This window comes from Adiantum capillus-veneris, chromosome 25, assembly GCF_014529385.1.
Source record: "Adiantum capillus-veneris isolate H3 chromosome 25, ASM1452938v2, whole genome shotgun sequence".
In the NCBI taxonomy this organism is placed as follows: domain Eukaryota; kingdom Viridiplantae; phylum Streptophyta; class Polypodiopsida; order Polypodiales; family Pteridaceae; genus Adiantum; species Adiantum capillus-veneris.
The window spans coordinates 49,894,204-49,906,953 of record NC_140955.1 but is presented as its reverse complement, the minus strand read 5'-3'; the positions used below and the strand labels follow the sequence as shown (position 1 = coordinate 49,906,953).

The 12,750-nt window shown below is 42.7% G+C and overlaps 1 protein-coding gene across 1 annotated transcript in view; it reads right to left on the bottom strand.

Moving 5' to 3' along the window:
- Window positions 1-251: 251 nt before the first annotated feature.
- The window catches only part of LOC147424848 (F-box protein At3g58530-like), a 92,634-nt gene continuing 80,135 nt past the window's right edge, over window positions 252-12,750 (bottom strand). The window contains exons 7-13 of the mRNA XM_086500252.1: window positions 10,910-10,996; window positions 10,765-10,837; window positions 10,600-10,670; window positions 1,729-1,797; window positions 1,544-1,649; window positions 1,412-1,449; window positions 252-1,161 (exon numbers count right to left, since the gene is read on the bottom strand). Of these exons, the coding sequence (XP_086356378.1) occupies window positions 1,104-1,161; window positions 1,412-1,449; window positions 1,544-1,649; window positions 1,729-1,797; window positions 10,600-10,670; window positions 10,765-10,837; window positions 10,910-10,996 (502 nt within the window). The 3' untranslated portion in view covers window positions 252-1,103. The remainder of the gene's footprint in view (window positions 1,162-1,411; window positions 1,450-1,543; window positions 1,650-1,728; window positions 1,798-10,599; window positions 10,671-10,764; window positions 10,838-10,909; window positions 10,997-12,750) is intronic.

Sequence of the window (12,750 nt, the reverse complement as noted above, 5' to 3'; positions counted from 1 at the left end):
TGACTTACCTCAACATCATGAGCTTCTGCGAGGGATGCAACGCATACCTAGCTAGGTACGATTGGGGGCAAGGGACTGCTGGCCCGGTGGGCGGGCCAGGGGTCCCTTGCCCCCAATCGTACCTAGCTAGGTATGCGGTGCCTCTCGAGTAAAGCTCATGATGTTATGCATTGTATGTAAAACACTGAAAAAGACTCCATTTTCCTACATGAGAAAATTTCTAAATCTTCTTGTGTGTGAGGCCAAAACAGTTCATGCAAAGATAATTTTCTCTCTTCTTAGAAAGAGCAAAAACAAACCTAACTAATGACTGTCTATTTGAGAAACAGATTCATACTCCAAAATATACAAGATATCATAGAGAGATGGCTCTCTTAATGCATGCGAGAGTCATCTGGAGAGAGCTGGACTAAGTCACGTTCACAGCGTGCCATCCTTGTGCCACGGGGAAGACCAGGTTTGATCCAAGTCATCTTTGTGTCCCACTTCAATATGTCAACTCTGATGATCCCATTCAGGTCTGACTGGCTGAGCTCGAGTGTCTGGCAATCTAGACTATACTCAAGGGGAAGTAGTCTATCACTCTGCATGTTAAGTGGACTCATGCACATGCTCATTAGGGCCTACCACGAATGTCTTTCACCTTCAGCCACCCACTGCATGGATGAGGCGAATGCTAGTCATGGGTATCTATCACGAGGAAGTTCCCATAATCTGTGGAGGAAGATCACTGCTTCAAACAAGGCCTTGACCACCGTGGGTGATCAGCCAATCTCTGCACAAATGATCTCGTGCAGAATTGCAGCCTTCGTCCTTAACATGCATGATAGCATTATGACCAATGGTCTCTCCATATGCTCCCATTCATCGTAATACTCCTTTTCTGGCCCACCAATCTCTGTCAATGGCTGCATCCATGTACGGAAGAGGCTTAGACTCCATATAGCTGCCCCATAGACAAGTGTGTAAATATGGTATCACAAAACCATAGCTTAGTACGCAGCTCCAAATATCATCCATGCTGCTCAGGTGTTGGAGACAAAGACTTTGGTCTTTTGCAAGTTCACCCTAAGATCTCTATGTGCAAAAGGTCTGTAATGCATTCAAATGTTGCTGTAACCCCTTGGTGAGAGAGAGAGAGAGAGCTTCCAAATTTTCTTCCTGAAATGAAAACCTAGTTTTCTTAAGGTCAAAAATTAATATAAGTAGGCTACAGCCAGAACTTTGATCACAAATAAGCATGTCATGATTCAAAGTGCTCATAAAGCCTTCTTCCTTTAGTAGGCAATGGCAAATGAAGAAGGTGATAATTCTTAAGACAGGTTACTATTGACAAATTCACTGAAATGGAGAGGGAGCCCTAAACTCTTCAATTATAAACTTTCAGCTGTGCACTTGAAAACACCGCAACCTTGGAAACAATTTCAGCAAGTCAGCTTGTGACCGTTTCTGCAATCAAAAGCACCGCCAATAAGCAAAAAGTGCAAACTCGCGAGCCGCATGCTGTATACTATAAAATGGTATACACATTTCAAGAGATCACCTTGATGTTTGCACAGCCATTTACATCGATTGTTGTTAGTGATGCTGAGGATGAAAGTGATAAACTCTTCAGCCCTTCGTCGGTGACACCAAGCAAGCCATGCAAGCTGAAAACCATAGTACATTGTGAGAAATTTTGTTTGATTTCTGCAAAAGTGATGGCTGCAGTGGGTCTTTAAAGAGCACCTCAAAAGCTGAAGCATATCAGAATTTTCAGCGATAGCACGAATACCCTTATCTGTGACCTTTACACACCTGCACAAGGTCAATAATAAGCAAAAACATCTTCACCATACTGCATGTACTTTTCGCATGACAGGCTGCACCCATCTTGTTGCTTCACCATACTGGATGTACTTTTCGCATGACAGGCTTCACTCATTTTGTTGCTTATTAGTAATAACTATGGCTTCAAATGAAAATCTGATGTTCAAGCTAAATTTGTAAACCGTTTCAATCCATTAGGCCAAACATAACATTCTCACGACTATTTGCTAATTCATAATGAGCAAGATTCCTATATGCTAAAATCTAAGGAAGCTATAGAAAAGTCTAAAGGATAGGATGAAAGGAGTGAAAATGGAAACGCAGCTCGTGGACAACATTTTTAGTTAATGTTTGAACTTTTGACCTCCAATTCTCTCTCTTCCATCTTCTAAGTTTCACCCTTCATTCCAAACTAGTCCAATTTGAATTATTTGGATGAATTGTGGGAGCCTACTTGCATACCAATCTAACCACACGTATGCTCACAAAACTTCTAGAATTTGGAGGCCTAACTCACCTTGCAATGACACAATGAAGGCTTCCCTCCGACAATGGAGGCCAATCACTATCATGTTTTTTGTGTAAGATTATAGGTCTTGGCCTGCATGATTAGTGTGGGATTGAGACCATTTTTATTTTACTTCATCAGTGCTTCGCAGGCACGTTTTGTGCAGGAATGATACATTTTTGAGAACATTTTCACCTTTTATGAGGCGCGATTGTCAGTACAGCCAGTGGCGAGGAGGCATATGACCGAGTGGATTGGAACTTTATGGAGGGCATTTCGATTGCAGGTGTAACAGGGGTGTCCAAGTTAGATTTAAACTTAAGCAGTGTGGTGATATGACTCTTGAAATGATGAGATGTAGTGCGTCAAGACATCTGTTAGAGATCTAAGAGATCTGGACGTGATGGCTAGATCAGTCATTATGATCACAATTTGTCTCTGGGATCTTGACAGGGATAAGGATATGAACGTAATTATGATTGTACAGTAACCAGTGTTCTTTGTGCTAGTGCATGGTTTCAGTGTTCAAGTTGCATGTTGGCATAGAGTCAGCGTCCACTCAGCTGGTTCACTGTTTGCTGTCTGTTTTGCAGGTGTAATCAAGGGTGCAGCCACATGTCCGTCCTCTGACTCTCCTCTGCTAGGCCAATAGGGTAGTTGGGAATCTTTTCGGCTTCAGTTACTGAAAGCACGTGCTTTTTGGGCACTGGTTTTTAGCAATTGCTTTTGGTGATGCAGCAAGTGTGGCTTTTGGGGCCTCAGTGCCTTCAAATATGCGGCTTGAGGGTCCACTCGGGGGATCAATGCATGGGTGGACCGATACAGAGGACTTTGGCAGTTATACTCGGTGATCATGAATATATGTATATAAAAAAATACCAAAAGGAGCGGCTGTTGTAGGGACCAATGCTTCTGGGAGTGGAACTCCGCCACTCCGTGTCTCTTGTACAGTGTGAAGACCTCTCTCTCAAGTTCAAGTGTTTGCTGTTTTGGTTCAATTTGGTGATTGTTGCAGTGATTTCATCTCCTTGCTGGTGGCTTGCCGGTTACAAATTGCCTACTGCCTCAGCTCCCACTACTCTTTGACATGCGGTATTTCTTTTATTTTATTGATAAACTGTCACGGTTACAACTGTTCCATGTGACCACACACAATCAAGTACAAGTGGCACCTTGGCCTTGAAAAACCTCAAAAGAAACTTAAAATCATTTGCTATTTACAACTGAGTACCCAAAAGCTCATCCCAATGTAAAAATAGGCCACATCAACACCGTTAGTACTACCTCAATCTCTAATCTCACAACGACAAATCTATAAGATGGAGGTCCTAGGCATACCATGAGAATGTGTGATAATTGTGTAGCTACCATAAACAATCTCAGATATTATACAATACACTTACCTATTTCCATCACATACCCACCTCTAAATTTATCTTGTACTTTGACAGAGCTGTGTTGTATACACCATGACAGTAAGACCGAGTCAAGTTGTATCAGTTGTGTGATTGCATGTGAGCACTCTGTATAAATGTGAGTACAAAGTGAGCTTGTTTGCTAAACCAGCTCTCTATGATCATCCATGTACCATTGTTGCCGACAAAAATAGTGTAGTAGTGAAAAAAAAAAATTCACACGCAATAACTTTCCAAACCTCGAAAGAAAGGGAAATGGATGAGCCAAACCTTATCTTGATCATTTGTGACCTTCTCACAGGCCTAAGGGTCATCTTGTCTCCATCTTTCTTGAGAATTGCTCAATAAAAGAGGACTCAATGGGTCGATTGTGGAAACTAATGCTTGAAAGTGTCAATTAGCTATTTCATAATAAATGTTCGACATCAAGTCCACCAGAGCAGTTGGGATCCTGCAAGGGCCGTGCATACTAGGGCCATGCTATTTGGAGGTAGTGTCACAATAGCACTTGATTTTCAACTGCCCTATATACATGGGACCATGTACTAAAGCCTCTTTTGGTCCACGTGAGGAGAGTAACAGAGTCTCAAGGCCAATAATATTCAACCCCAAGGATCTTTATCATGGAGTTGCATGCACTCTATAGCAAGCATATAGCTTCTAAGCCATGCATTACTAGTTTCCTAAACCCAGCTACAAGACCTACTACAACCGCAGACCCAGGTCTCATTGTTAAAAGAGCAACCTCACTTGCCACAAACTGCTGGTGTGGCAGCACTGTAGGGATGGTGATGTGGTAGGCTGAAACAAGTGCTTTTCTGTTGCAAATGTCTTTTGGCAAAATTTATGAACATGAGAGCTTTTAATCGTTGCTGTTTTTAGCAACTCCTGACTTAAATAAGCAGGCATGGTGCCTCAGTTTTCAATATACAAATGTTTTTGTGTAGTCTCTATGGTGCAGAGGCCCGAGGGACATTCGTAACTATTTTGAAGCATCAATAAGCAAAATACACCCAAGGCAACTACTACTCTCAGGGGAGCTCCACCTCTTTGTGCAAGTGCTTGTGTCTCTCGTTGAAAGTCTTTAGTTTCAAGTTCAGAACTTCAGTGGTTGCGAGTTTGTACAGTATTTCACCGTTGGTGCACCTAAACCATGTAAACACAGGGAGATGCTTGAAGCAGGTGTATGCATGCTTGGTATATGTCACAAACGAGAGCGCATAACAATATAAAATAAAGTTGGATAACTAGAATTTATCACTTAATACTGGAGAGAGAGAGAGAGAGAGAGAGAGAGAGAGAGAGAACTCGGGATTTTCTGGGCTGGTCCCCCTCCCAAAAAGAAATTTTTATTACTTGAGAGAAGTCTATACAAGCACTTGAACCGAACGTATTACCACGCTCATTCTAGAATAAGACTCGATGGTTCCTGGAAGCCTCAACTTCCTATTCCTAGGGCACAACACTATTCCAAGGAACTTCTCTTCCTTATTCCAAATCCTTGAGATCTGCCTCTAAATCTCACCTTCCAGACTCAGGGTATGGCATCCCTACAACTCTTTTCCAACTTTGTTCCCATAGTCCTCTTCCTGTAGAATAACTCTACTTTCCTAGATGCGAAGTACTCCCTTGGGAATCTCAGCTTCCGACAGTCTTTCCACTCTCAGATCCGTGGACCTATTCCCAAACTCAAGGTGCAAAACCCTTGGGCTCATCTAGCTCTAGTTCCTCAAAGCGCTTTTCTCCTGTGAGGCTTATGCCTTCCTACACTCCTACTCCCTCGCGAAGAGGAAGTACTCCAGCAAACAAATAGTTAGAGATCAAAACATGAAACGTTACCTTTAAAGTCTCATCGCTCGAAACGCAACTCGCTTCTTGAAAAGAAACTCCTTGGAAGAGATCTCTACACAGAGAATCCTCTCTTCCAATCCTACACACAAAAGAGGTGTGCTCTTAGGTTCCTTCTTAAAGATTCAATGGCCTCACGCCTTCTCGAGTAAATCTCATCGATCAGGAAAATTCTTTAGGTGTTTCGCCAACCTCGGGTCCCTAGAGTACTTAATCAATCTGTTCACACATATGCCAATCTGCAGTTGACTTTTGTACTCCGTTCTAGCAAGATTTTCCGCGAAAAATTTGCCCAAATCTTCATTCTTCTCTTTAGTTCCCACGCCGGATTTTCAACTTTTTTTGCCTTCCTACTGAAAGGTGTTATCTCGATCAGATTCTCCACGATAACCCATGTGTAATCTAGGATTCTTTATGGCTTTATGCCTTCTAAGACAAAGCGATGAAGACGGGAGTGCGCCCAATGCACAATGTACGAAGGGTGGACTGGCTATTAAGTCCGGGATTGAGACACGAAGATTCTTTCACAAAGATCCTTCACAAGGAAAACTTGCGTGTGCTGCAAGAAGGATTGGAACCTCCGTGGAAGAAGAATCTTTCTGAGCTCTGATACCACTGTAACAGGCTTGGACACTCCAAGCGAGAAATCGATCGCAACACACGAACAGAAACTTCATAAACACTGAACTTTTGTAGAGATAAAGAGAGAGAGAGAGAGAGAGAGAGAGAGAGAGAGAGAGAGGCCCGACGTAGTTCCGTGCCAAGAGAGATTGGCCCCAAAGACACGCCCCTTTCGGTATTTCTTTTTATATTAATCTTTGAGCAAAGTATAACTCCCATGGGTGCTCCCTCTCAGACTCTACGTCCAGATGCTCTGAGAAGTGAGACCCCCTTGGGCTTATTTATTCTTACAAGGGATGCTAAAAGCAGAGCCCCAAGAGAAGTAAACTCAAAAGCAATGCTTCCAAAAGCACTTAGTCAAAATCTACCAGCAAAAAAGCAGTCAGTGCAACGGCGGAATTCCGTACAGTTCTACCACGTCAGCAGTAGCACAAAAAGCCGAATTTCCCTACTGCAACGTCAGCAGCCAGTCAGCACGTTTTCCGTGGTCCGTACAATACGGCACTGCCACGTCAAGTATGTATGTCTACCACGTCATTGTCCGTACAGTACGCCACTGCCGTAATGTTCTGCCATGTCATCCTCTTGCCGAGCAGTAGGACATGCCACGTTACCATTTTGTGACACTATGGGCTATTTTTGTGTTGTGTGAGTGCATGCATGCAGTGAGTGCGGGAAGGAGAAGGCTTTTTATGTAATTGCTTTCGGTAGGCCAAGGGCCTTTAAATATGTACAAGAAGGGCTCACTCTCTAGAAGACTACATGTGGGAGATGCAGAGCAAAGCTTCGTGTGTTGTGCTGTGTTGAAGCAATATAAAGAAATACGGACGAAAGGGGGCCCACAATTTTGGACCAGTGCACTCTAGGGGTGGAGCTCCGCCACTCCAAGACTCGGGTGAAGTGTCTCTCTTTCAGTTCAATTGTTTTGAAGCGTCTAAGGTTTGTTCAGTCTGTTCTTTTCTGTTGCCACGTGGTGCTGTCCCGTTACAATAATATCATGCTTCAGGCGTTGCTCCACCACCACCACCTCCTGGGTGCAATGGTTGGAGCCCATATGGATATCCCTATTATCCACATCCAGGGTTTGCACCAAACCAACCAAAAGATTTCAAGGATGATGAACCACAGTAAAATTTTTCACTTTCTTCGGAGTGAAAGTGAAAGATAGGAAGAAAGCCTTGCAGTTCCTACAACAGTCTGACAACATTTACGCATTGGGGAACTACACAGAAGAATCAAAGATCTCTCAAGCTGCAGGATTCTCAAGGATAATGTTATCCAATGGTGGAGTTAAATCGCTACCCAATCGCATGCTCCAAGGACTTGGCAAGGTTTCAAGACAATTTTTGCACGGAGCTACATGACCTCCCTGTTCGAAGTCCAGATTTTGTCAAAATGGGAAAACTTGAACTGCTTGCCACGAAAACCATGGAAGACTACAACCAAAGGTTCCTCGATGTTTACCTTCCGTTGTCTTTCTTCAAGCTAATTCTCTTGGAGAACCAATGCGAGCCATATACAATTGGACTTTCATCACCATTACACGAATATTGTCTCTCTAAACAAGTATCAACAATTATGGACCATGTTGCGGTCGGATACAAGCTTATGAAAGGGAAGCTAGAGTTTACTACAGAAGATCCCTCCTCAAAATCCTCGGCCACAATGACCAAATTCCTGGGATTCTCGTGAAAGTCAACCACAAAGGCCTCGTTTGACACTACCACAACGAGAAACTCTATTACAAGAAGCCCGATGCTTTGGATGTTATCAATCGGGGCATAATTTTTATAATTGTCCCCAAAGAACAGATAGGCCTGCAGAGCATACCCCTTCTCTGACACCCGTAACCCCCAACAACTTATGGGACCCCACCTGATGGGGCCTAGAAATAAAAGGCGCACACACAAACACAGAAGACAGAGTGAAGGTTGATGATGTGGCTGGCACCTATACAGATGCCCGCAATTCGCACTGACATGGCTACCGTACGGAAACCGCAGTTTGCAAAGAAGCTACTGACATGGCACTAGTGTACAAACTAGCCTTGAGGGCGCTAGCTTTTGGAGACCATATGCTTTTTAGAACCTGATGCTTTTTATGTAACTACTTTTGATAGGCCAAGGGCTCACTCTCCGGCAAACTATCCGCGGGAGATGCAGAGCAGAGCTTAGAGTGTTGTACCGTGTTGAAGCAATATAAAGAAATACCAAAAGGGACGCCACAGTTTGGGGCCAGTGCACGCTCGGGGTGGAACTCCGCCACTCCGCTGTAATGCTTGATTAAGCGGATAATGATTAGTCGCATTCATAATTAGAGCATTAAGTTAATATGCTAATCTAATAACTGACATAAGCAACACAAGTGCAAAATGCAAAAAGTAAGTAGATTGATAAGATTCAAGAGAGCTATTTACAAGTTAAGCATTATGGCCTTATATAGGCTCAAAAAAGGAAGGTGGCATTAAATGTTGGGAACTGATATTGATCACGTGGAAAAAAAGTCAAATAGCATGTGGCTATACCGAATAGCATGTTTACCATAAAGAAGCATATGTTTAGGGAAATCTATGTAGTGGTATGCATGCATGCACATAAGGGTGCATGCTTAGTATGCTTGGCTTTTAGGGGTTGGTCACGTATCGAGTGTAAGATAACGACTTACCCCAATAGATGCCCTCATAAGTTGAAGCTTACATGAAGTGCATGGATTCTAATCAATGGAGTCTAATATGGGTTAAATCGGGTAACTACATGGGGCTCATAAAGATGGAATCTGATGCAATAGGGTAGTTCTTACCTCCGAACTTTGGGTTCGGGGTAGTGTCTAAACCCATTATAGCATATCCTCATAATAGATAGTGTTGGCATTCCCTTCTTCTTCTTGTCCTCCCACAATGTGTACTTTGTGTTTGGAATCTCGAGGATTTTAATGGTAAATATGCACATGGTTTCATTCATGTTAGGTGCATATTCATCATAGAGGCACGTTTTGTGTATATGCATGATTATGTTGGTGCTTCGGTTAAGGGGTGGTCTTACCAATAAATATTGGCACTGTTTAAAATCCCCGTACAATCATGATTATTGTGTAGCCAAGAGTTATCATGCCTTGGTTTGATGCAGTGAATTTGTGCAATATGTGAAAAATCCTTGTGCAAATGCACACCTTTCATTACAAGCAAATAAAGGCTCGAGTCGTTGATGGGAAGAGTTATCATGCCTTGGTTTAATGCAGTGAATTTGTGCAATATGTGAAAAATCCTTGTGCAAATGCACACCTTTGATTACAAGCAAATAAAGGCTCGAGTCTTTGATGGGAAGAAAAGCTTTGTAATCTCTAAAACTTTTTTATATTTTCTTTTTATAAAATTTACATTTTTTTTGAAATAAATAAATCGAGTTTGAATGTTTTAAGACCTTGGAACTTTAGGGTGTTCTACTACGACATGAACAGGGCCCTAATTGGCTAGTGGCACCAAATACGAAGCCAAAGGATGTTGGGAACTCGGGCTATGTTAAAGGGGTGTCAGGATTAAGGTTGTAGAGCCAAAAGGTGAGGCCCTTGTGCCCTTTTGAAAAAGGTGAAAGCCCTTTATTAGGGATGAATGTAAGTGAGTGAAATTTGTAGAAGTGGCGAGTATTGCTAGAGGATTGGGGTGTTGTAAATACCTTGGGCTATAGGGAGGTAGCTGTTTGTGCTGGGTGTGTTCCACCTATTCCCCCTTTCGACCGTCTGTCAAGAGTACCAACCCGTTTTAGTGGTATCAAAGCTCAGCCAATTGCTTTTCACCCAAGCAATCCAACAAGACAATTGTTTAGACTACAGCGGTGGAGACCAATCAAAAAGTAGCATCTTGCTAAGGAAGATGGAAACGAAAAGATCAATGTAGATGATGAATAAGACCAAGAAGACCAAAAGAAAGTATCTCTAGTTGACATAGTCAAAGGGAGAAAAATTCGACCAGTGGGTTTTCTTATTAGGAAGCTTTCCACATTCTCTTTTGATGTTGATTCTCGAAACGATTTGATCATCTTTCAACAGCATGGAAACACTATCACTTCGGATATAAAACTCTTGGCATGGTGATTCCTCTTCAAGACATGTTCCTCTTTTGTTTAAGGGGTTGGAGAGTAAACTCAAACTATCATGGAGTAATACTCCAAACTTACGTTCTAAGGTGACAAAAATTAGCAAGCCACCCTAGCCATTAATCTGTTTTAATAAGAACACAAGGACGTGTTTCATATTAATTGGGCATCCATCAGGTGGTCATGTGGCCCTAACTCTTTCGTGTGGGTCCAATCGCTTTTGCCAGACCACTGTTGAACAAAATCTTAATTTTGTGAAACAAAGACCAGATCCAATCAAAGAGAGAAGAAAACTTGTGCAGCTCACCATGTCAAGTTCAGAGATTCGAGATCCTTACATTTGGACAAACCTTGACAAATACCATCATCTGTCAAATGCTGTAAAAGTGAAATCAGTCTAATCAACACATCCTAAGCAAAAAAAAGACTACCATAATAAAAAACAGGACTTGAAAACATTTAACAGGCCTACCTGAGCTCCACACAAATCCAATACTCTTAGATCTTTTAGGTGTGCCAGTTTTGCATATGACTTATCTGTAAGACTGCAACATCAATTTCTGAAATAAACATCGCATAAGAGTGATGACAACAATTTTCTCTCAGCACATGCATACCTTGAGACAGCATAAAGATAAAGTACTTGTATGCTTCGACAGGACTCCAGAAGCCGTGAAAGCCCATCATCTGTCAAGTTCAGGCACCTAAAAAGAAAACCATGTCTATGTAAAATACCCAGAAAGCTTTAAAAAGGAAGAAACCACTATCTTCACTGGCATCACTGACTTCAAATACCCTTCAAAATACTTTAGAAGAACCAGTTTCTAGCACTTTCTACCAGAATTCTTCAGAAGTCTTTCTGCCTTTATGGGGAGGCATCTATGTTATTATACACTACTGGATTGTAAAAGTCACACACAATCTTAAGACGCAGAAAACTCTAGGTTCAATATGCTACGTCTGCAGCTGACCTTTTGACATTTCTAGAAGTGGAAAGGTTGCTTGAAATTGTCCTCTCTTAATGCAAAAAATTTAAATGGCAGCATGAATCTGCGAGTAAGAATCAACATATCGAAACTCATGCATGAGGTCACATCACGACAAAATGACAGACCATTTGAAAAGCACAAATATGTGAAGTACTACACGGATCGTTGCATTACAACATTTTCAGAAATGAAAATCTTGTCATTCCTTTGCACCAATTACAGAAACTCAAGATTGAAGCATTTTCAGTGGGTAATTGCTATGCAGATTTGGCATCACCCAAAGATTGAGACCAAATTGGCAACCATAAGCTGTTTCCACTTCCATGCAGACATATTTCTAGATGGCTTCACGAAACATAAAGCACAATGCTTCAGGCTGCATTCTCAACATCGACAATCCCCATTTTCCATGAGACACGTTGCCGTTTATTTTCCACAGGCAAGCCCTTACAGAAAAATAGGTAAGTGAAAAAGACTAGGCACAAAAGGAACTATTTTAGTGCTTGAATAATCATAGAGCACGTGTTGTATGCTAGAATTTCCACAGCCCACTCCCTGCCATGCGAACATCATCCGTAGGGCTATCACACAAGTAACCAAGTACAAAGCCATTGCAATGCAAATAGGAAAGCGGAAACTTTTGTAAAGACCTGGAAGCAGATGATTGGTTAATACATGTCTCAGATAGATTAAGGATCTAAAACCCCAGAGACAGAAGAGCAATGCATATGGCCAGATCCTTCAAAGACTGAGGCCAAAGCCTGTAAGTAATCACCTCTTCTCACTAGACATTAGACAGACAGGATTTTAACAAGAAAATAATGAATAGACTGTGCATAATGCTAATGGGAATAAGCATGCAAAAACAACGGTTAAATTGGACCATGGACACATTTACACATAGATCAGACCATCGCCATAGATGTTTCTCTAAGCAACTAATGTTGGACAGGGACGACTTTTTTAAGGACGCTCACTGCTCTGCTCTCCCCGCCATCGCTGCGCCCCCCCCCCCTCACGCGCTGCCCCCCACCCCTCCTCTCACGCGCTGCCCACCCCCTGCCTGCAGCTCTGCCCTCGTCGCCCTCGCTGCCCCCTCTCTCCCCTCACGCACTGTCCACCCCTACACTCGCGCACTTCCCCCCCACCCTGCCCTTGCACCCGCTGTGTTTACACTCTCGCACTCCCCACCCGTTGCTCGTATTGCCCCTTCCTCTTCGCACGCTGCCTTCCTTTAGCCTACTATAACCAGCCTGTACACAATAGAGGGCAGTAGTAATTCAACTACCTGGTAACTTTACACAGAGCACTGAGAAGAAAAGAGAACACAGATGCGTCAAGTGTCTAGAATGTCACTGCGCACAGAGACCAACACCCTGCAGGCCCCAAAGACTGGCGCCCCTTCAGTATTTCTTTATTCAATTAAGAACAGGCAATCCGGACACGTAGATCAAAGTCTCACAAACCTG